The sequence below is a fragment of the Ascidia mentula genome, chromosome 8 (genome assembly GCF_947561715.1).
Source record: "Ascidia mentula chromosome 8, kaAscMent1.1, whole genome shotgun sequence".
Lineage (NCBI taxonomy): Eukaryota > Metazoa > Chordata > Ascidiacea > Phlebobranchia > Ascidiidae > Ascidia > Ascidia mentula.
The window spans coordinates 12,047,890-12,072,651 of NC_138573.1; the positions used below are offsets into that span (position 1 = coordinate 12,047,890).

General features: G+C 37.5%; 3 protein-coding genes across 4 annotated transcripts; 1 reads left to right on the plus strand and 2 right to left on the minus strand.

Moving 5' to 3' along the window:
* Nucleotides 1–86: 86 nt before the first annotated feature.
* Nucleotides 87–1,875, minus strand: LOC145910469 (33 kDa inner dynein arm light chain, axonemal). Of its 2 annotated transcripts, XM_082997601.1 has the most exons (7): nt 1,784–1,875; nt 1,338–1,440; nt 1,085–1,264; nt 899–1,031; nt 662–840; nt 303–467; nt 87–233 (listed from the first exon to the last, which is right to left on the minus strand). In XM_082997601.1, the coding sequence occupies exons 2-7, from the start codon at nt 1,416–1,418 to the stop codon at nt 198–200; spliced, it is 774 nt and encodes a 257-aa protein (XP_082853727.1). In that variant the 5' UTR covers nt 1,419–1,440; nt 1,784–1,875; the 3' UTR covers nt 87–197. The 2 variants fall into 2 exon arrangements, with proteins under 2 accessions (XP_082853727.1, XP_082853726.1); XM_082997600.1 differs by lacking the exon at nt 1,784–1,875 and having other exon boundaries at nt 1,338–1,722.
* Nucleotides 1,876–10,205: 8,330 nt separating this feature from the next.
* Nucleotides 10,206–17,088, plus strand: LOC145910492 (nuclear receptor subfamily 1 group I member 3-like). The gene is made up of 14 exons (XM_082997632.1): nt 10,206–10,553; nt 10,695–10,769; nt 10,954–11,035; nt 11,233–11,324; nt 11,583–11,658; nt 11,812–11,970; nt 12,069–12,199; nt 12,268–12,446; nt 12,800–12,891; nt 12,971–13,111; nt 13,426–13,574; nt 14,160–14,276; nt 14,618–14,799; nt 15,286–17,088. The coding sequence occupies exons 1-14, from the start codon at nt 10,301–10,303 to the stop codon at nt 15,349–15,351; spliced, it is 1,794 nt and encodes a 597-aa protein (XP_082853758.1). The 5' UTR covers nt 10,206–10,300; the 3' UTR covers nt 15,352–17,088.
* Nucleotides 17,089–17,416: 328 nt separating this feature from the next.
* LOC145910441 (nucleolar transcription factor 1-like) lies at nt 17,417–24,619 on the minus strand. The gene is made up of 21 exons (XM_082997566.1): nt 23,878–24,619; nt 23,380–23,439; nt 22,696–22,757; nt 22,505–22,630; nt 22,208–22,444; nt 21,573–21,752; nt 21,398–21,508; nt 21,182–21,303; nt 20,935–21,118; nt 20,818–20,876; nt 20,629–20,750; nt 20,471–20,538; nt 20,121–20,201; nt 19,900–20,051; nt 18,966–19,080; nt 18,730–18,897; nt 18,511–18,666; nt 18,253–18,363; nt 18,048–18,170; nt 17,910–17,984; nt 17,417–17,764 (listed from the first exon to the last, which is right to left on the minus strand). Exons 2-21 carry the CDS (start codon nt 23,429–23,431, stop codon nt 17,657–17,659), a joined length of 2,412 nt encoding a protein of 803 aa, XP_082853692.1. The 5' UTR covers nt 23,432–23,439; nt 23,878–24,619; the 3' UTR covers nt 17,417–17,656.
* Between the last annotated feature and the right edge of the window lie 143 nt (nt 24,620–24,762).

The following is a 24,762-nucleotide window of genomic DNA, read 5'->3' on the forward strand; positions in this document are numbered from 1 at the left end:
TGAGCTTCATGGACTTCAACAATGATCCCCACATAAAAGTGTGAAAACTGTTGCTTACTATCTTAAGCAGTATTCAGGACATTCAATAATGCTTTTTTAACATGTTGCGTACACAGGTTGAAGAACAAAATTTACATGAGATAAAACTATACCACATTAAAAAACATACACAGTTAAAGAAACACTTTGCATCAGTGTCACTTTTTGGGAGCAATGATTCCTTCAAGTTGTGTCTGCAATTAGTAAACACAAAGACAATAGTTTAGAAACAAACAAACACACAAATAGTGGGCAGTGCAAACCTTCAGTTGTTGGTTTGTCCGTTTTAAGAACTGAATTTCTTCAGAATGTTTCTTTTCTTCAACCTGCCGTCTCTCAGCTTCCCGCTTCTCAATTGCTTCACATTTGGCTTTAAGTTCATTCACAGAGCGTTCCAGGTCCCGTTTTTCATTGTCCAGATCAGAGATCTGCACAAGAAATTATCAAAACTATTTTTTTTAGCACGTATGGACAGCATAGCAGGCACTTTATGGCCATCTGACGTGACAAACCTTGTGGTTTTATCGGTGCCCATGCTATTTTATTGTATCATTCATCTGTGTAGTTGTTTTTTTTTGCACAAAATACATATGATTTTGTTTTGAATGTAACAATATCTAACCTTTTTCTCCATGTCAGCTTTTCCTTGCTCTGCTTGCAGAGCTTTCCTCATTCCAAATGCCACACTACTTTCATACAGAGTTTGGTAAGCTGCAATGGTCATTCTAATTTCATCACGAACCCTCAAAAGCAACAATCCCCGTTCAGCACAGTTGATAGTCACTTGTCTTATAAGTTCATCTTTGCAAAATCATGGTTTTAAGATAGTTTATGCGTTTTTTTTATACATGCATCATACCAAAGCACTGAGAATATAGTTCACGTCTGACAGGGCAAATTCCTGTTTCTCTTGCCTGTCTTTGCTGTAGACGTTTGTCCAACTCTTCTTGTAAGTTGACAACATCCAATCTTGTAGCAGGAGTGCTGGAAACCTAAAAATATGAGGCTATATAATTTGGTAGACCATGCTACCATATATTATTACCTGTTGAACCCAAAGCTGACCAGATTCATTCCACTCACGAGGTGGCAAAATGCTATTTAGTATTTCATCAGTTTGTTGCTGCTTGCTTGCATCGATAGGAGACAACTGGCCACCCTTCGGTGGTGCTGGTACAGGTCCCTGACTGGAAGGTTGCTGTGGACTTACTTTGAGTGCCCTTGACTAAAATGCAACTCTTATTTAGGATTAGCAATATTTTTACTGGAAAATGCTTTATACAAGCTGTTAGACTTACCTTTGGTGTCTTTTTTTCTGTATTACGACTTACAAGCACTGGATTGTCATATTTTAGCAGAGATGAGTTTGGTGGTATCATATTGTTGAGTGAAAAAATAGCACTAGAACACACAGTATTTTTTTTCCAAAAAAATCTAAGTAGACAGTTAAAAATTGATGCTAAAATCAAGTGTTTATACTAAGGATTACTATAATGGATGATTTGGCAGTCATCGTTCAAACCAAAACCTTCATGCAGTAATAGAAGCAGAATGTAATTTCAAACTTTCCATGCCTTATTTTGTCATTATTGGGTAAATTACAAAAATTAACACTAAGTAAAGTAGTCAAGTAGCCTAGCTGTTGTTGAAATGTACGAAGATATATATATATACAGAACATATTCAAAGCTAAACACGATAAAACATCATTCCTAAACAAACAAACAATGTAGTGATCTTTCACCTTTTCGCTTTTATAACAGGTAGCTTCTTTTATTTTTACTTTTAATTTATAGTCCACACATTTACAACAGAAACCTTCAAGCTTTTGGTTACCATGGATATCAACCACGTAGAGCAGCAGAGGGTATACGTTGTTCACGCCACACACTTGGATAACTCGATTTTTAGTTGTTTTTTATATTAGACTAAAATCAAAATTAGAGGTGCCCTGATTTTTTCTCCAATTTAATCAGATATAAATTACCGTCATTAATGCAATTCTTTAAATTCTATTTCATACTATATCGAGTAAGAACTACTATCATAGGTTATACCAATAGTCTGTTTTTCTAAATTACAAACATGTTGCTCTAATTCATAAAACTAGAGAATTAGACTTATCTAGTTGTCCAAGTCTGTTTGCAGGAAAATGGTGTTAATTTTCTTAACTACAATATTGTTTGGACGAATCGTTTGTCACAGAGAGGTAGTTTTAAATATTTTTATATTCGTTTCAGGTTCGGTTCCTGGTGCAATTTATACCCGAAGTGTTAAAATTAATTCAGTTTTTCTTTAATGTCCGTTTGTTTAACAAACAAATTAAAACGCAGCATTTAGGCTACCACTTACAAGTATTTCGTACAACAACCAAAAATACTAGTTCAGCAAACGTATAAACGGGTTTCATACGAGTCTATAATATATTGGTTGAGTTCCGGTTTTACGGATTGCAAATTACTGGTTCATAACCAGTTCCGCTTTGTAAAAACAAACCAGTACAATGGACCAGTTCGATAAAGTGCAAGGGATCACTGATAACGAAGTTATAGAGGAGTAGTGAAATCGTAATGTTGGCCAAATAATGTGGTTTATCAATTTTACATATAGAGTCGATGTAGTTAGCCAGTCTTTTTGGCCAGTGCATTTTGCTGATGTTGCTCTTCATTGAACAACGCTTATTACGAAACCTGTTCCAGGACGCTGCGCAACTTTATTTTACCTGTAGCCTACCAACAAAAAATTGTTACGATCCACAAACCGGAAGTTCTTATCCTCGCTTTAGTGCGGTTTATAACAAGTTACGCTCCAAAAACAATCAAAACAGGCGATAATTTGGAGCCAGTCATTGGCCCATCGGTGTCACGTGAGAAGAATTGAACAAACTTCATTTGGTCGGTTTTAACAGAAGGCTCGCTTCTATTAACCGGTCGAGTATTCTACTTAACCGGCATATGTGCTCTTTGAATGTAGTGGCATACCACGATAATATTATCGAAGTGTGCCTACGCCCGCGCCATTCCATTCCGTTTAGCACTAACCACATTACCCTTTGAAAACTTGCAGCGGCGTTGCACTCTTATGGGCATGACCTTAAACTCGTAAAGTCCCATATGCAAAGAAAAGCGTTTTTTTTTCTCTGCAGTCATTCCGCATTGGGGTTCTGCCAATAGTCTGACTTAAGATCAAGGATTGAACAAAATTGAGACATTTCATCTAGACTATCGTCCATCCTTGTTAATATTATAGCTACATTTTTTGTATGGCGGTTTATTTGCCGGTAATCCACGCGAAACCTTGTCTCGCCAGGCTTTTCCAATACTAGAGCGATGGGACTAGACCACGGCGGTTGCTATATAAAGCCGCACCTAACCATGTTGCTCTATTTCCCCGACAATTTACTCCACTTCCTTTCTTGTTTACTTGGGCCATCCGTCGAGGCGGTTCCTATGTCTATCATGTGTTCTATCAAGTGTGCCCGACCGAGATCCCCGTCCCTGTGCAAAACGTTTCCAGAAAATTAATTCTTCAACATATTTTCTTTGAGCGGACATCTGTCTCTCGTTAACCGAGAGTCTGCCTGAGCCGTCGGCAATTGGAGTTCGTTGCGTTGCTGTCGTGATCGAAGTAATGGATTTATAACCTTGACGCATCGTAATCACATCCTATGGGTTCAGCGATGGAAAGGGCTGCACTGCAAAACAGTTTTCGTGGTATTGGTATAAAGGCGAGCAACGTGGAAGTCTGCAGATAACCCCACCGGATCGTCGGACAAATTTGCTATAAATACTGGAACAGTGACTTGCGAGGTTACAGTTACGTTGGTCCCGCCCAACAAATCATTTCGGGGTGTGAAATCGTGTTTTTTCTTAATGATCACTTGTACGGAACTAGGAATATTTTCTGGGTGTTCGTTATAAATAAAAATAGGGGGTCGTTGTGTTCTCTTTTACAGATGTACATATGTTCGTTTACAGTGAAATGGGGAGGAAAGCGTTTCGCCCAAACTAGGGATACGCGCAACTTGCAAATTCCCTCGTGAACATCGACATCCATCAAAATTACCTCCCCAGGGGCGTTTACATACTCAGTTTCCATCGGTCAAGGTTTGTAACATCACCTTATAGGTAGCTTTAAATGACGATTTAATACTCCAGTGGTTATGGCAATATCTACTAAAGCGCACATTATCCGATCCCCAACAATTCGTCTAAATACCGATTTTAACTTGCTCGTGTCGTCCTTGCTCAGTAGGAATTGAAAACCTGTAAAAAGAAATTAAAATTGTCTCCGTTTCTAAAATGCGGGGGCCTTGAAGGCCATATTTCGGACTTAATGTAAAGGAAACGAATCTTCGAGATTTTCGTGTGAAAGAAACGGGTCTGCGTGTTGCGCTTCTAAAACAACGCATATACAGGCTTCCAGGACGTTGCGCTAACTTATATATGTTATGGGTGAAATAATGTTTTTGACAAGTTCTCTTGCAAACGTTACTACGTGAAATAAAAATATATTTGTGTAATTGATAGGCTATAGATATAAAAATAAACAGTAACAAGAAGTAGTGGCTTCAAAACATTTGCAATTATTGCTGGTTTTTTTCTCAAACATAAACAAGAAAGAACATTTTAGCTAACAGCATTCAGAATTATTCTGTGAAAAAATGTTCGCCAATTACAGCTAGGATGTAAGATTGTGGTCTGGGTGCGACGTAAAAATCACTTTACAACGCAAGCGCTCTCTATAAAAGACAATCAAAGATCTGATCAAACTTACAGAATAATGTTAATTTTACCTTACAGCACCGAGGATAAATGTTTTTCATACTGTTAGCCCTTATGAATTTGTTAGCTTGCATTTTGGCAAATTTCTTACCTTGGTCATTTTCTTACCTTGGTCATGCAAAATAAATATTTATTACATTATTAAACTTTGAGGCATCAAAAGATAGAGTGTTATGCATTTGTGTAAAAAAGTTATATTTGTAATGGATACAATATTTTCTTGTTGAACATAGCCTACTGTCAATCATTTAGTTTTATGAACGAATAAAGTGTGGGTGCGTTCTACAGTACAAATCTCAAAGACTCAAATCAGAAGCCACTGGTTTGCAGGGGATATGTAGTTTACATCTGTCTGGCAGCACACATTATTTGCTTGGACAATCAGCCCGCAGTGACTGAAAGCGAGATGCGCATTTCTAAAGGTCCGCGAATGAACCCGGTTGACCGACCAGTTCACAGCTTTTTGAGACATCTTATTGGTCAGCTGACCGTTCCGCAAGATTAGCGCAAGGCAAAGTCTGACTGACCACAGCAAACAATGTCCAAAGCAGTGTAACTAACATTGTTAGACTGATAATTTTGTTAGTGGTGCGTTGCACATTTATTTATCAGTTACTTATTTAAAAATATTACTTTCCGTACCTTTTGTTTTAATAGCATAACCTTTGAATACATTAGTGCATAATCAATCTATACTGTTGCGGATTAAAACAATTGTTCTTTTACCTACTTGCTGAGATCTGGGTTTTCAGTTGTTGATGGTCGCGGTTTTGTGAAGTTGTGTTGTTGAGCTTGTTGTTGTAGCGAAAGTATGTCACGAACCGCTATTTTTAGGTTTGTTAAACCTAGGTTTGTGGAAATATGTTGGTGTTCGAGTAATTTTTTGGGATATACTAAGAGTTTGTTCTTAGGACCGACTAGTTTTATTTTTAACCTACTATATCATGTAGGCTACTATCTATGCCAGATTGGAAACTTTGTTTTTTGCGCGGTGGATTTTGTTTCGGCGATCGGTAATTGCGCGGACGATCGCAACGTTTTTCGTATGTTAATGCATTAGATAATTAATATTGGATAAATCCTCTGCGCACGACATTTTTTCCAATCTGGCTACTATGATATTGCTAGCCTATAGCTAATGTAAGTTTTGCAATACTTCTATTAAGTTCTATAGTTTCATGATAAACGAACTGTCTATGTTTTGCGTTCAAATCAATCTTTTTGAATTTACTTGATAAAAAAGAGTAAACTAGTTCAGCAGAAATATTAAGAAAGTTAACATGGGATTTTTTAGACAATGATTGCTGTGAGCCTGTGACACACCCTAACACCCAAAGCATTTCACATAGATAATGATTGTAGTTATAATCGAAACGTCTGAAATATGAATTTCCTAGTGCAGTTACGTCGGCTTTACTATTTGTTTTGAAGATTCATATACCCGTGAATTGTGTTCCATAGTAAAAGTGTTATTTGTGAAAATGAGAATATGCTGCAGGAACAAACTATTTGACATCATATCAGTTCTGCATGTCCTTTTTCATTCTTATTTATAGCACTTTGACCTACACTTTAGTGTGTTATGTCATTTGTCACACCTGATGAAGCGAAAATTACTTAGTCAAAGCTCATGTTAGAGGGCCTTTAATTTTTGCTTCATCAGGTATGAAAAATGACGTAACTCGATTAGTTTGTTTCTGCAGCATATCCTAATTGTGCAAAAAAGGATAAAACATGTATAAATTATACTGTTTTGGTTGTATTCACGCTGGATTGTAACCTTACATTTGAGAGTTTCTTTAATTTGCTTTATTTATTTTGATGACAAAAACATGTAACCTTAAATTTACTTTAAAGTGTCACAAAGAATCAAACCAGAAACCTTGTTCTGCAGTTAGCAAACATTCAAAGAGTGCAGTCTCATGAACATAGCTTGGTAGAAGTACACATGAATCCATTATCCGTATGTTATTAGTGTTTACTAACTATTCTTAAAACTGATTTTATGGTTTATTGGTGTAACTTGTTTTCTGCTGCCAATTCCTGCCCACATTTGCTGTTTTGTAAAACTTTTATTTTATGAAAGTTTTACTGCACCTGAAGAAGCGAGATAAAGCTCGCGAAAGCTCGTGCTATAATAAAGTTATTTACCAGTCAAGGTATCTAACAAAAACATTGCACCAGCAAGCATTATAGGCATAGACCAGAGACTGACACGGCAAATTAAAGAAATTGAATTATTTTATGAGTAACAGTTCTAAGTAACAATGTAAGTAAAATATAACACTAAATTTTGTGCTGTGGATAAGATTCTTGTTTCAAAACCTGGTTGTTTGGGGATGGAAGTTAGGAGCTTTCCTTTTTAAACTAGTTAATTCCAAGTTTTTTGCACCCAAGTTATGAGCTTTTCCATTAGGTTTTTTTTGGAATTGAACCACTTTACGCTAGTTAATTGGTTGTCTTAAATATTTGAAATATTTGTTGCTTTTGTCAATATTCTAGAATTTTACTAACATTTATGCTGTGTGTTGATTTTGTTTATTTCCATAACAGTTGGTGAAGAAGTTAAAACCATCAAGTGATGTGGTAGTAGCAATTATATTGTGACTTATTTTTTGTTTATACTTAATGCTTCCATTGTCAATGTTTTATATTATCTTGCTTTCTGTGGTGAATATAAATTGAAAATTTGCATTGTTAAGCTGAGGATTATTTATCCAATAGAAAAGGTATTAACTCACTTAGTTGAGGAATCTACCAGCCCCATTTTCTTTAAATATTACTTTTTGAGCATATATTTGAGGTGTGCTGAATTGAAAATTGTATATACATCATTGCCGTAACCTTGTATCTGGGCATTATAACTATTCAGAGCATGTATTTCAGTCGTTATGACTCCTAACATATTCCAATACAACATTGGAATTTGTATTGAAAGCAAACTTTAGAAAATTGGTTCAGAGCTAAAGGTTTTCATTTTTTCTTCTTTTTCTTTGTTGCCCTTATATTGTGATTATAATGTGCTTTTGTTGGGGTCTATATATATAATGGTGTTGGTAAAATATAGCACAGAAGGACATTGTTTTTAAATTAGGGGATCCCGTCAAAGCAAGTGACGCAATTATTGCCCCATAATTGCACATTAATCAATCTGACGCTAAACGCAGTGAATAAAAGGTAACGGTAGTCGTGTTGGCGTTGTGTCAACGCTTGATGACGTATGCGGCCTCACGATTTTGTTCAGTAAACAATGACGAACATACCATTGTTCTCAAAATTTCAAAAGCAAGTTTTCGATGAGTATGTCACTATTGTCCCGCACGCTGAAAACATTCCAAATTCGGTAAAAAATTACTGTGGTTAACAGTCCAGATTCGGAGAGCTAATTTTGTCCCTGCATTCTCACCGAATGGCGCTCAGTTTGTTACGCCTTCGACCCTTGCTGCCCCCTTGGCGCCGGGGTCAGGTCACGAATTTTGTTCTTGGTTCATGAATAGAATTGTCTGCGTAAACTGAGGTAACCCAGTGGGGTAAGTACGGACACCAACTCCCGGATGAAAATCCTTCTATTCCAAGTGTCTCGCAAACTCCTTTGAACTAAGATTTCCGAGCTGAGTGAAGGTAAATAAGTTTGCAAGGATTTCCGCACCGAAGTTTGCAAGCGTTTGTCTGCTTCCAGCTTGCAGCGCCTCTGCTAAGAAGTTTGGTTCAATCATGTCTCATTGTTTGGTTTTCAGGAAGGCTGGCGTCCGCAGTAAAAAAATGCGGCATGTCAATAAAATCTGAAGACACGTCCTGCAAATGATCATCTCACCGTTTCGGTCGCCGAGTGTTCTTGTGTTTATTGGGAAGTTTCCCTTCTGCGCCGGGGAAAAATCCTTGCTTGCGTAGTATGAAGCCACCACTATTGTTTGGGTTGCGACCAAAGTGTCGCTAACGCGTCACATCACGTTGCCACCGTCCTTGTGTTCTCGAGTGCTGATGTCACCTGGTGTGGCGAAACCACCTCGGTGCGTCAACCGGAAGAGCGCGCACAGCTCTGCCATTTGTGAGTTCGCGTCGTGGGTCAGACCCGTGCCATTCAGTCAGTGTGTCAGTGCATGCGAGACGCGACGCGCTTCTGACAATGTCACGAAAAAGCGTGAAACAAAATGCCAGTTAATTACTGCTGTTTTGACAGTGATAGATATGCACGTGGTTAGGACAGAGCCATCCAAATATCGCATCATTGGAACAAAATGCCGGATGTGACAAGAGTTTGATAATTATGCCGCATTTGTCCGATCCGCGGCGACAAAGGCATGGCAGTACTGTACAGACATTTTTGTGTGTAGTTACAAAATTCAACTTTTTGCGGACTGTTTAACATTGTTTTACTGTAGTCTCGCAACGCAATAGCGATGGAAGAAGGTGGAATTGGGATGCATGTAATCTTATTATGGGCAGCCGTCGTGTGACGCTTGGTTAGTTGTGCAACCCCATGCAGCGTTAGTGTACTCTTTATTCCGCTAGACTTTGGGTATCAAGGTCGTTAAGAAATAGTTGCTAATCGTGCGAGGTAATGATCGTTTTAGTGAGAAATTATGGCCTTGCTGACATGGTGGACAGTGAGAACAAATAGACAACATTTGAATATGTCGCACTTAGTACGTTTTCGCATTGACGTAGATAATAAGCGTCAACATTGTGTCCTGCTTTTCACGCGCCAGTAAACATAGTAGGGCACGGCGCGGGCCCCATTGTGAATTTGTGAAAATATTTCGGCACTGCCGTGTCACGTCTTTTTCGTCTGCTACGGGTCACGCCGACTCGATATGTGCATTTCTTGCGTGCAAGCGTTCCAAACACTCAGCTTACGAAAGCGTCAATAAAACGCCGCCGGCACTTTTTGCGTTTCACGGTCGCCGAGGTCTGCGTATCATAAAAACATGTCGATGTGTGGACTCTCCACCCATGTTGTCATGTGGAACTATGTTGATTTTGACACTAAAGTTGTTCATCAGCTAGTTTATTTTGGGCACAGGATTGTTGCTTCAACCAAGGAGGCAAAATAATTGTTATTGATTTAAAAGTCAGGCAGCAGACAGTGCGAAAAGTCCCAATCAAAAAAATTTGGTGCAGATTTAGGCTCACCTATAAAACGCATGACCTAATTTTATAGGTCAGAAACCGAGTTCTGCACGCCCGGGGGCATTTTTGTGCGTGTTGAAAATGTGATCTTATTGATGGCAATGATGTGCATGTAATTTACCATTCTATCGTCAGTCAATGGGGTGTCATCTTTGCAGTCTGTATTTCTTTGGCTCGATGTTCAGCCGTTCGGAAAATTGATCATCTTGTCAATGCTGTGTATTGAATCTTTATTTTGTATATCGCAGTGCCTCGGTTATGTAAATGTGCGCTAGGTCAATGTAATAAATGTCTGGCTTTAGGCAGCGTTTACTGATCGGCGTCAATAATCCATTGTAATCTGGACAATGATGATGACTGTTCGTTCGGCGCTGAACGTGGAATCGCACTACAATAATTGCTTGTTCCAACCGAATCAGCACCAACCAATTGCAACTGACAACAAGTTATCTAACAGCACACTTTCCTGCAACATGGCATACCGCTTCGTTCCCGGCAGCAGCCTCCTGAGTTCTTCCACCTATAAACACAATCTCAGTAATTCCAACGAACGATTGGAAGCTGACCACATTGCAAACAACCAGCTTGGGCCATTTGAAGGTAAAATTCCTATTTATTACTTCATATATTGCTTTTCCGTTGCATTTTCCAACAGTGATTAGGAAGTTAACTGCGTCAGATCTGTTTAAATTTCTAATGCTTGTGGTTAAGACACTACATGCAATATCTCCGTTTGTGCAGATCGGCCAACTGTGAAACCAGATATTTATGGAGGTATTTCACCATTTCATCTTCAGCGTCCATCAACAATACAAGGTTATTATCGTGGGGAACTCTTACCAGACATCTGGTGTAGTTAGATGTTTAGAATTTTAATTTACATATTTCTGTTTGATCTAAATCTCTGACCAAGTTGAGTGTGCACATAAGCATATTTAACACTGATAATACGGTTTATCTAATCACAACACTTATAAATACTTTTGGTAAACTTTCGCAGGACATGGCTCAGAATTCCTGGACAACTCACCTCCACAGAACTCCGTACTAAAATCAATACCAGCATCATCCAGTGGCAGAAGGTAAGCTGGATGGCTATATGCAATAGAGCATACTTACAAACAAGAATAAATTGGGTATTGATTATCATAAGTAACTTGATGTTGACTACAATTTTGTAGCAGTTCAGAAGTATCTAAATTATGAAATCACAAAAAAATATGTCTAATGAATAATTTAATAATCGTGTTACTGAAGTTTTATTTTACTTGTTTCATAGAAATGCACTGAACTCACCATCGTATAACCATAAATTGTCAAGTTCTGATGAGAGGTTGAACTTGTCTACCAATCAAATCATTTCATATGATGGTATGAATACCACTCAGTTTCTTTAATGCGCCATGTCAGTCTCTGGTCTATACCTTTAGTACTTGCTGGTGCACTGTTTTAATGAGAGACTGACTGGTAAACAACTTTATTTACATGAGCTTGATCTCGCTTCATCAGGTGCTGCAAATGATGTGACATTTAAAATGCAGCAACGGTACTAAAACAATGAACACCACTGTTTGTAGCAGGGTCGTTGATACAATAAACTATAACATGTATACTCTTTGAATGTTACAGGTAGAACATCTGAATTATCAGACAAAATGCCGCATCATAACACATTAACTAAGTCAACATCTGGAAGTGAGGGCAGGTATGTTCAATGCAGGAATATGTTTGCCACATGAAAAATCAATAATTGTAGCAATGTTTCAAATTTTAACATGCACCATATAAGGCCTTTACTATTTACTACATTAGCAATAATCCATTGTGAGTTTGTATAAAACAGTGTCCCTGTGTGCAGCGGCTCATACACCAGCAACCCAACTCCTGCCCGGCAAATGCAGTTTATGGATGATGACGATGACGATGATTCTTGGAAAGTCTGTGGTGTTTGCAATGACAAGGCAACAGGCTATCACTTCAATGCACTTACTTGTGAAGGTTGCAAGGGATTTTTCAGGTACCCGGTTTACAAACACAAGAATCTAGATTTTGAATAGTTTTAAGGCTGTAGATTGCCTGTTTTTAGCTCACACGTGCATAACATCTTTTGTATAGGCGAAGCATAAAAAATTCAAAGAGCTTCACCTGCTCATACAACAATCAGTGCAACATCAACAAGAACAACAGGAGACAATGTCAAGCCTGTCGCCTACGAAAATGTATTGAAATAGGAATGAAAAGGGAATGTATGTAAACTAACTACTAATTTTATTGCATTTATATTCCTTCGGTAGTTAAACTGGCTTTGTTTTAGGCATTATGTCCCAAGACCAAATCCAGCTTAAAAAGACTTTGGTGTTGACGAATCGTATTAAGCGGACAGCACAGTTATGGGCGCCGACACCTTTCACCGAAGAACAACGCCAACTTCTTGAAACAATTTGCAACGCATTTTTACTTAGTAACTCCCCACCTGACCAGAAATCTCTCAGGGTATGAATAATATAATGTTCTATTTAAGTGTGTTGGAAAATGTGGACTGGGACCGCCTTGAAGTAGTGAATAATGTAATCCATTATTAATGAGCTGTGGAGGGAAACATGCTGGGGTGCTCAAATATCACTGTATTAAAAACAAAGTGCATTAATCATCCTGCTTTGCTTGCTAAAAGCAATCAAGTATTGCCTTGATATATTGCAATTATCGAAAGAGTATTTTAAGATTTGTTGCTTAATGTAAAAATGCATAGTAGTTACGCATCAGAAGTGAGCAGCGTTCAACCTGGTTTTGTCAGTATTTGTTTTCTGATTGTGACTGTGCAATTAAAACCTAATTATTTTTTAAAGGGTGCACAAGAGATTCAGCAAGACAATGCCAAGCAAGTTCCGGATTCACCAAACTCAGTTGGGTCAAGCAACAGCTCAACTTTCCTTGACCTGTATGTTGTTGTTTCACAGCATGTGTGTGTGTGTGTGTTGGTGTTGTGCCAGACTTAACGCCTGTGACTACCTTCTCAGAATCAAGCGCATTTCGAAGGAAATGACTGACAGGACCCCTAGTAACATGATTAGTGAAGCTCATGTTCTGCATTTTACTGATATCATGGAGTACAGCATCAAGGAAGTTATCAAGTTCTGTAAAAAGATCCCAACCTTCATGTAAGTGAGATTTACAATCACAAAAACTTTTTTTCAAGGTGTATTTTTACTGCTCTCATGAAGCACACTTACAACAATTGTGTTTTTTTTATAAATTTTTACACATTGCAGTTTCTTTGTTGTACTTTTTATTCATTACCACTCAGCGCACATTGTTCCAAGGCATTTGATTAAATTGGTGTAGTGTTAAAACCCACGTTTCCTAATTTTAAAGTTGTTAGGTCAATAGATTTTCACATTAAATATGCAAAACATTTTACTTTCCAAACTAAAGATTTAGAAAAAGGCTATTAAACAGAATATTGATTTTGCAGGGATCTTGATTTGAAAGATCAAATTGCTTTGTTAAAAGCTGGCTGCACTGAAATCCTGTTCATCAAAGCAAACTACACATATGATGTGAGAAGGAAAGCTCTGACCCTTGGACCAGATATTATTTACACCAGAGAATCATTTTTGCAGGGTAGGTTTGGAGGGGACACTTCAAATGTATTTTCTAACAAGCTTCAGAACATACTGGCGTTTGTTTAATTCCACACAGCCACAGATTATACAGTTAATTGTAACTGGATGTAGTCGAAACCTATTCAGCCACAACCATCCGGTCTGGGTTGGTTAATTTCATTTATGATCTGCCTTGATCAGCAAACTGGGTTATATGGTTTGAATCCAATTTTGTGGAAACACTTTGCTGTTACCGTTAGTTTATGCTTACAATAGACAAAATATAATTTTTTTTGAATTATGAACCACAAACATTACACTAGTGCAGCAAAAGTCCTACATTCAAGTGCCAATTGTTCTTTTTATATTTGTATAAATTGCCTATGATTAGCAATGGCTGAATTGGTTATTATGGATTCAAGTGTTTTTTCCGATTATTCAAAGTACACAATGATTCTATATATGGATGGGGTGGATAGCAAAAGCAACAATAGATGACACAGTTTATTTTTATAGTTCAAACACCATAACACTGAAAGATGAATTGTGTCAAGCCCAAGTTGTTTTTTCTGTTACGTTCGGCAACACTGTTGTTCTATTGTAGGTGGAATGTCTGAAGACTACACAGATGCTTACCTCAAGTTCCATGAGGATTTAAGTTTATTGAGTCTGAATGATATGGAAATGGCTGCGCTTTCCTCCATTGCTCTTTTTTCTGCTGGTATGTGAAAAGCCAAATGGTTTAAATATTATGGAAACATGCACTGCTGTAAAGTAATACAGCTTAGCTTTCAAAAGTTATTTTTATATTTTGGAAGTGTGTGATGAGACCTAGTGAAAATCTCTATAGCGCTGTCACATATGATCAATTCAATTCATGCATAATATGTGCTGTAGTATATGACTAAGCCACTTTAAACTGTAATTGTATTTATGATTTAACCCTCTTATAATGGCAGGAGTGACACACTTGTCTAAACTATTGAAAAACAAACACTCATGCTCTTTAGAAATATGAAGTGGAAAATCATGTAACTTAATAAATGTATTTTCAACTTGCAGATCGGGCAGATGTAAAAAACACACACATGATTGACTGCCAACAAGAAGTTCTCGCTCTGGCTTTGCAAGCTTATACTGAAAACCTGTACAAAGCTAGGAACCGCTTTGCCAACATAATGTCATTTTTACCCAAACTGCGCACACTAAATGCTCTTTGCACGCATGCTTTTGCTGAAGTTCATGTAAGTATTTATTTTTGTTATCGAATGCTGCCCAGAAACCAATATCCTCCTGATTGCCTAATTACTGTACTTTTCAACTATAAAAAAACATTTAAGCATAACTAATAATATTATCCTTTTAGGGCTTTTGAATATTCAGGAAATTTAGTTTTATCTCTTTACGTTCAATATTTTGCACTCAAATGTAATTATATTATCTAAAATATCATTTTATTTGTCCCTCTGGTTGCATTCAGAAAGGTCACAAAATTCCATAGTTGTCAGGACGCTCAGACATACGGCCAGATATGGCGGTGATGATTGGCATTTTAACCAGGTTTACCTGCAGTACATTCGCTTGAATAAGGGTTAGAAGAGCCATCATGTTGCGTTGGCAAAACGACAAACCACAACGGCACGTTCCTTCTAGCCTGCGGTCGCCTTGCGAGACATGACCTTTATATGTTCATATCCTGACACGTATTTTTTGTTGTGACACGTTTGCAGAAACAATACAAGCAGGATATCCGCCCCCTAGTGGCCGAGGTGCAGCCAAACTCGACCGTGTCATGATAGGGGAAGTGAAGGTGGCTTTGATCAGATCGATGTTTCAACGCTTCTTCCCACGTTCTACTTCACTCAACGCACCAACAAAAAACTCGGTTACTGCTTGCAGGCGGTCAACCTTTCAGGAAAATGGACAAAATGCTCGCACATCCTGCTTTGTGGAAATCTACGCCACCGCAGTGAATTGTCTGGCCTCAAAATGACTTACTAAATATGCGCGCGTGGTGTGTTTAATACGCGATGATGTAGGTTATCCACGGTTTACGCCGGCGCAGACTGCAATGGCGCATTGCTGAAAGTTCTTTAGTGGTTCTGCGTCTTTCTGTATCATGTACCAGCGTATTCCTTTTATTCATTGCAACCATTCCCCTGAAATTGATGGTGAGATTAAGCCAAAAAAACAATCCACAAACAGGTACTAATCCCAGTAATAACAGCGGACAACTACACAGTTTGCTTTTTAATTATGTTGCATTTACTTTCCTTCTAATACGGTTTCAGCTAAAAGTATTTTTTAGTAAACTAAGAAATATTTTTCCTCGTGCTGCTTTAAATCAAGCCATTTCGCTCGCTTGACTTGTAAAAAGTAGAAATAGGAAAACGGCCTCACAAACAAAATGTATTTGCTGTATCCCTTAAATAGTAAGCTGGGGCGTTTTTACAAGTAATGCGCTTAACGTCACCCATTCAACATACGGCAGCATGATCTGCCCTATCGACTGAGCTCTCGTTTACCTCAGCACAAATCCAAATGCACAGTTTCCAAGAGCAGTGTTTTTGTCAGTCCATGGTAGGTCCAACTTTTTACCGCCCTTCTACCTCAGCGTGCGGATTTCTATGCGGCCATCGACGATATCATGGACAAGATTAAATCCGTGTCTTTGTGTTTTGGCTGCGCATTGGAAACTGTTAAAAAGACGACAGTCGCTGTTTTTGCCGCCTACCCATTTGATATCACACTGGCGCTTGTTTTCTTTTCACCCACTGCGCTGATCACACGTCATTGTTTCTTTGCTTCGCCTATCTTCTTCAAAAGATGTCCGCCAGGATGTTGCGACCTCGCAACTTGGCTGGAATAAGAACAGGACGGTTCCTGTTGTCCAATGTGCCTCTCTTCTCGCCGTTTTATGTATATTTTGTATAGGCCCCCGTGGCCCATCACTACTCTTAACGATGTTGGCTATGGGTAAGACGTGCGTTGCTTCACCATTACACGTGTTAGATTTAAGCGAAGTTTCGGCGCTTTGCAACATGCCCAACCCTGTTATTCAAGGTGACGATGTTTATTGCGCTTTCCACACCTCCGGATGTATTTTTCTGAATGTACGCGACATTTATAACCCAGGACGGATCGTATAGCAGGCGCCAACACTAAGTTCAACACTCAGCAACGGACGAAAACACCGCTGTATTTGATGTGCCATTCGCCATTTCCATGTTCAAAAGTTTCAAATCCCCTGTTATTCGCGAGGCTAAGCTTTGCTGCGAGCTTTTTTAACATCGAAATAATTCATAAAAACCGCGTTTTAGCTTTTTAAGGAAAAGTGCAATTGTATTGGAGGCTTAACAAGAAGCGGTGAACTCCCTGACACGTAACCATGAACTGTCGTCCAACAATAAGCGATTAACAACAGCATCGTTAGGTAATATCGATATTTTATTTTTTATATAATCCCTTTTCCTTTCCTGGGTTTTGTATGAAATGTTTCCCAGATGTTTTGCCGTCTTACTAACATGTTCGAATACAAGTTTGTGTTTTTGCTTATTGGGAGACTTCACAAACTTACTTCTTAGCAGTCAGTGTGTGACAGACAGACACATTTAGAAAGCAAGTGCTACAGCAAACAGTATTTAACGTATTATAATGTACAAGAAAGTAGCAGATTTATAAACAGAAAGGACTGCTATTTCCAAGAGTTTCAGGCGTGGCATAAACTCGATTCGATTATTGAGATTCCGTTTAGTGTTATGTACTCTACGTAGTTGTTGGTGGTTACAGTATGATTTCCTGGGTGACTGGCTCTTTTTCCTTGTATCTACAACTCCACATTCACAATAACATATTAAAACATGACAGTGCATTTTTATTTGATGCGATGCGAATGGCAGTGACAAAAAACGTGCACACGATAGACGAAAAGACCACGTTGTCGTTTACATAAAAGGTAAAAATGAAGAAAAAAAATGTCGCTTGGTAGGCCCGTGGTTGCGCACACGCTAAAATCAACGGTCGTCAGGCCGGTGGAGTTAACTTAAAACTGACACCTTGAAGCACCGCAAAGTTTGCCGCATAAATAAGTTGTCAGCAAAACTACTCGGATTGTGAACTTGATGAGTCATCATCATCGCTGGAATCGCTGCTGCATTCTTCTGAATCTGAGTCGGACGAATCTGAACTGCTGTCTTCTTCACCGTCACTCTAAAGTAACGTTCTTTTACGCAAAGTAATTTTTGTGTGATTATATCAACTGCACTGTTACATCGAATTATATTTCGAAACAACACCTTGATAAAGAAAAACTGTACAGTTTTTAACACAGATTTTGTTCAAATTGTTTTCAAACCTCATCTGAGCTTGAAGAATCACTATCGTCTGACTCCTCATTGCTGGATTCCTCTGATTCCTCCTTAGATTGCATCTGATATAAAGGAACAAAACCTAAGTAAAAGTTTGCTTGTGTTAAGTATATAGAGTACAGTACCATGAATGCGGAAGATGTTTCTGTCTTTATCTTTTTGGATGTTGTGGTGTTTGCAGCATCTTTCTTTGATCGTTTTTTAGCTTGTTGCGCAAGAAACATTTCTGCTGTTTCTTTGGACTGACTCTGCCAAACATGACAATAGTTGATGTCAAAAAGTTGCCTCACGCTCTTCGACCAAATGGTTGCATCGCTATTTATTCACTACCTTTAACCAAACTTCTATGTCCTTTTGATACTTGGTGTTGAGGCGTTTTGCTTGATTATTGTGAGAAGTTTTCTTGCTGTCATCAAGATTTTTCCACAAGCGACTAATTTCCTACAAAGATTTTGTTTTGCTAATATATCACATGGCAGTGTGTCCCATAAACAAATTGCTTTCTACATTAATTTTGACAATTTTAACAAGAAACATTTACAAACAATGAAAATGATAAAATAACTGTTTATTTACTAAAACAAATACCTTGTGTTTCTCATTTTCAGAAAGATGAGAAAGTTTATTGACCATGGTTGAACTGAATAACTGAAAGCCATCTGCTGGAGGTTTTTTCGGCACACCTTCAAGCTTTATCTTTTTCGGTGCAATTGTTGAATCATGAGTAGATTCGGGGACTTTTCTCTGTGGAGATTTTTTTATTTACAAAAAACATGGAAATTATTTTTAATCAACATTACCAATTACCTTCAGGTTTTCAGATTTTGCTGCATTTTGGTTCTGTATTGCCTCGTTATAAGCTGCAATATTCTTTTCGTTGATTTCATGGGCACTTTTAATAAATGGTTCTTTTCGTGCTTTACTTAACTTGCTCCAAGCTACTCTTAAAGCAGCCTCAACTTGTTTTTTATCATTCTGCAAAGAAAGTGGTATAGTGGTGCCAAACAATCAAGCAATATATGTCTCAATTTGGCAACAACTACCTTAAATTTCTTGCAATAGGCAGCATAGTGTTTTTCATGGTACAACTGTTCCCCGGTCACAGCTTGCAGCTGAACTGGTGCAGTCTCAACACCATTTTTGGAGTTTTCCTTTTTCCTGATATTCAGGCAAAAATAGATTTTATGTACAGCTGTTTTTATCAGCTAAGAGTTGAATAAATCCTATTTACAACAGACTAAAATATGTACAGGTTCAATTCCAACAAACGGCTACAGTTTAAAGGGCTAAGTGAATACTATTAATAAAACCTTCCCTTTTTTGCGGAAATATGTGCATTAAGCTACAATACAATTTACGATACAAATATACATGAAAATATGTTAACAATATATTTTTTGCATGGGCGTATCCAGGGGGGGGTCCGAGGGGTCCGGACCCCCCCCTTTTGTGAAATATTTTGGTCTTTTTTGATAACTAAACAAACGCCACTGTATTTTTTTGTCAAAATCCGCGTGAAAACCAGAAATTTTCTTTGACGTTGACCTAAAAACCGCATCGTGCTTGCATTCGCCATTGTTTCCAAACAGGGAGCATTGTTACCGAACACTTGGTATTGTTACCAAACATGTTGCATTTTTCGTCAGTTCACGGACGAAACGTCGTTTTTCAGTGGCCACGTTGTAATAACAAGCGGTTTACTTGCGTGAAAGTCAATTAGTTTAGTTGTTAAACTTTTCATAGCGTTACACAATTGCGCAAGCCAGAAAGCCACCGTTTATGTGACGATTGGCGCGAACACCGGCGTTCGTATTTTGCGATTCTCGTCCACAATTAACCTTAGTTTATACCTGAAAATCGGGGAATTCCCTAAAAAATTTGGACCCCCCCCTTTAAAAATTCCTGGATACGCCCATGATTTTTTGTATCAATTCGTCGCCAAAAAAACATCTTTATGTGGAAAAAACAATAACTTACAAATATGCTTGCATTTTTTCATTATAGATAGCCCGCTGTTCCTTTTCTTTTTGAAGATATTTATGTCGCTTATGCTCTGGCAATTCATGGTAGCGCCTGGCCAGCAAACGTGTTATCTCATCGGGTGACATGGTTGGATATTGTGATTCAACCTGTTTCAAGAAAAACATTGGCAGAATGTTTGGTACATTTTTACCATCCTAAAATTCAAGAAAACATGCCTTTTTGCGATTGGCTTTTTGATACAGGAATAGGGCTGATATTGGTGTTGTAGGCCTCGCTGGTGCATTGGCTGAAGCAGGCTGAAAAAAATGACAAATACCTGACTTGATTTTGTTGGATGCTATTTCAATGCTGGGATTATGGATGTTTTGGGTTATATCATGTATTTTCACATTATTGCATTTTTACTGAGTAAAACATCAAGGAGAAATCCACATTAATTAAGAAGCTCAAAGTCTCTGTTTGTCTCTCCAATTAAAAGTAATTTTTGGGGGAAATCCTTTTTGGGATACCATATGGCTGATTGGTATAAATCATTTATAGTAAAAAAAATTAAAAAAAAAATTACAGAATTATTTTTATTATCATTTGTTGCCTTTTTTCCTTCCTCCTCTTCACTTTCTTCTTCATTTTCATCTGCCAAACAGAAAAGAAGCAACAGCTTAACATTACCCAGTTACCACCTTTTCTAGGCACACAATAAAAACTGATCAAGGTAAATACCACCTTCCTCATCTTCACTTTCCACTTCATCTGATGAATCTTGAAGTGGAACATCCTCACTATCACTGTCCCCCGAAGTAAGCTCCTCCTTAATCACACTTTTGATACTCCGGCTAGGATTTTGTCTAAAACAACAACAATCACATATCTATGTGCACATTAGTAAATTGAATACAAACACACAATGCTAACCTTTGTCTTTTGGCCTTTGTTCCCAAAAGTTCCTTTTCCCTTTCTTCTGGTGTCAGTTTCTGAAATTTTAAGCTTTATTTATTATCTGTCCGACCCAACACATTGTGAAAATATTACCTGATTGTATTTGTCAATATTTGCCTCATATGCAAGCTTAAGTTTTATGTAACGATCTTGGTACTCCTGTTTTTCTTCATTGGATTTTAAGTTCCACAGTTTACCACATTCAACTATTCTTTGTTGGCTCATCATTGACTTCAATTGGGGCATCATCTCCGTGCAAAACAAATTGTAGCCATTTCTAAAAAAATAATGTGCAAAAAAATTTTAAATTTGCAATGAGTGAACAAAAAACAACACTTACGAAGGAGGTTTTTCAGGCTTTCCCAATTTTTTGTCATTTAGTTTACGCTCATATTTATTCAGTATAACCTTTTCTTTTTTTTGTGCATCTGGATTTGAAAGCAAGAATTTGTCTAGAGCAATCTAAAAAGGAATTATTTACAACATTTATAGACATGTTGCCAGTGTCTCAAAAAAAACTAAACATATTGTTAATTTTCTTTGATAACTTATTCACCTTATGTTCTTGTTGCTCTTTCAGGGCCTTTTCAATGTATTGTTGTCGTTTTTCATCTGTGAGCGTTTTGTATTTCTGTTTCAAAGCTTCATAAACTTCCTTCTTTGACATCTGTAGCCAAAAGAAGATATCTTTCTTAAAAAATGAAGTCACTTTGAGTAAAGTCCTTGCACACCTTTGAGTGTTTTTTGGCATACTCCTCAAAACATTCATCACGAAAAATAATTCCAGGAGTTCTTGGTTCAGCTGGTTTGCTTGGCCTAGATGTGAAATAATCAGGATGTTCTTCCTTAAACTTTTTCATAGCTATTTGGAAAAGAGCTGTTGCAGTTTTCCATTCCGTAACATAACGTTCCTAAGTTGTACCAAAACAAAAATTTGTATGATTTATTGCTGGATATTGAACTGCATCAAAGTTATTTTTAGAAACAAAACATGCCAGTGGTTTTTAAGCTGTAGGAAGGGTTATATGTGAGTAATCAGTTGGCACCGAAAGATACAAAAGTATTAGCAAGAAAAATAGTATGTTCTGTATTCACTGTGCATCAGATGCCTATTGCCAACACTACGCAGTAAATAAGTTAACACAATAGTTGGCATACCCTGAATGTAATTGTTATTTCAAATTGGTTGAAAAGTTTTTATTTTTGTGGTGTGGCTGTGTAAAAGTCAGGTTGTATGGATGGGATTTCATTTAAACTAAAAGTCAGGATTGACACAAAAAAGTTTAAGAACCACTGGTATAAGCAAACAAAACAACCAAAAAATATATATACAACAAATTTAAACACATTATGTGTATGGGTGAACCTTCTTTTTTGCTGGCAAAGCTCGATATTTTTTGCTTAATTCTGCAGTCACTTCTAGATTTGTCATATCTTTGTGTTTGGCAGCAAAAGCATCACGCTTCTCCATAAAAAATCGAAAATATGGTGTCAATGGTCGTTTTGGGTAATCTGGATGCTTTTTTATTTGTCCTTTGTAGGGATCCCTCAAATATTCTTTGGCGTCATTGAGTAGTTCAGTCAGTGTCCTGTATTTTCGAACCTAACACAAAAATTACTTCAGCAATTTCTTCATCCTTCTAATCTAATAAAAGAAATTTACCTCTTTTGAAACCAATGCCCATTTTTCCTTGCATTCAATTGGAGAAAATGATCCAAAGGCAACTTTTTCCCAATTCATTTTTTCCAGCATGCTTGTGTATTTTTGTGTGTCAGACTTTGATAAATTCTGCAATAAGCACATGTGCCACAATGTGTCAATTAAATATTTTTATAAATTTTATGGTTACTCACTTGAAGCATTCGATTCAGCAGGTTACTGGTGTCATCTTTGGACCAAGTTTTACCAGAAGACTCTAAAATTTGTTACACAAAAGCATAATAAAAAAAATTAAACAAATACAAACTTTGTTTACTGCCGAAGGACATGTAAAAATAATTTAACTACACTTGAGATGTGCAACGACATGATGCAGCACCAAGTGGTATACAAAACAAAAGTTACCAATTTTTTTTAAATAGTAACAAATATTTGTTTTTGAAGGAATCAATTTTAAAGTAGGCCCGTAGCATTTTCATTAAATATGAATCCATTTTGTAACCTTTTCGATTGTTACTCCTTTTTTTAAGGTTAAAATTTTCTGTGCCCTCTCATATTAAACGATAATATGTAAGTTTAGGAATTTTAATATACAGTTAATGGTAATAAAACGACTGAAAAACCCTCAGGAAAGGCATACCTAATATATTAGTACAATTAAATGTTGTACTTTATGTGACAATACAATTCGATAGTTACCCCCTGCAGGGTCACAACCCCAGTTAGGGAAGCACCCTGTTTGTTTTTGGAAAGAGTGTTGTGGTGGTAATAAACCCATTGCAAATAATTTGTCAAAATTGAAATCAAACTTGTTTGGTGTAAAGAGTGTGAAAGAAGTTTGCAAATTTGGAAAAAGGGGTTGATTTTTCACAACAAACCTATTTTCACAGCATTCTTTTGGGACTTGGAATCATCTGATTTTGCACCCATTGCGACACCTGCAAGTAATTTACTTGTAAGAAATGGTGTATGTTGTGAACACGGTTGACAAATTCACGCACGCCTTTCGTTTTTAGGTGAATTTCGCATGAGTTACAATTCCCGCCACACGGCGGTTAGTTTTTTGCGGAAGAATACGTTTTAGGTCAGGTAAGTGTTAATGTATTTCCTAGAGAATAAATGAAATTTATATATTATCAGTAGGCATTTGTAAATAAAAACGCCCTGGTCGAATATAAACCATGCCATATTACAAATATTGCAAATAATTTCATATTTTTCTTAAATATTCATCCGCGTTAAAATTTTTAGCTAAGTCGCACTATATACACAGTGAAAACATGCAATGACGAATGTACAGGCTTTTCTGTCTGAGAACGATGTGTTGGTAAGTGTTAATACCAAAAACAACATCTAATTTGAACATTTGTTCCAACCTTAGCACTTTCTTCACGATAAGCAAATTCAAGATGGCGGTCAGGCTACGTGCACAAAACACTCTTTCAATCTGTAAAATCTGATGAATTTGTATGTATTATCCTGTGAAAGTACTTGTCAAGTTACAATACTAACAAAAACTATAAATTAAATGCACAAAATATCCACATAAACATGTTATTGTAGCAAGGATCACGATGCTTACAACCTGCCTGCACCTCGACACTCGACTGAGTCTTCCGCCGCAATTACGTAATGCTCAGTGGGTAAAAGTAAAGCGCCTTGCGCCGATGTGGTCCAAATGTAATATCGATGAAAGCGACGCTTGCTCGCGTTTGCGCGTTCTTTTTTGCACATATGTTACTGATCTTGAGCAAGCCTACGTACATGGCGATAATGCAATTTAAATAATTGTTTGTTTTTGCTACTGTCGTCAGGAAAAGGCATTGGAGATGCGGAATTGTCGCTGCCCAATCAGAGGCGCCAAGAGCAGGCAGAGAATGTTCTTCCGCGCCGAAGTTGGTCGATCGAAGACAACACGTAGTGATTATCACAAAAGCTCCTATTTTGGCCTGCTTCTTGGGCCTATTTGAAAATCTGGAGTTGGATCTTATGTTTCAAACTTTCTGTTCGTTTGGCTTTTGTCCACAAGGAAGTGGCACATATATATTTTGTGTATCCGCAACTTTCTGCAGTTTGTTAACATAGAAACTCTTCATCACAGACGTTGCTGCGTTTTGTGAAACCTAACTGGCCGTGTACTAGTTTCTGCAATAGTATAAACAGTCGCACATTTTCTTTTTCTCTAACCATAGCCCATACATATGTGATGACCTATGGTCCAACTGATACAAGCAATTTGAATTGCGTAAGTTTTATTGCTT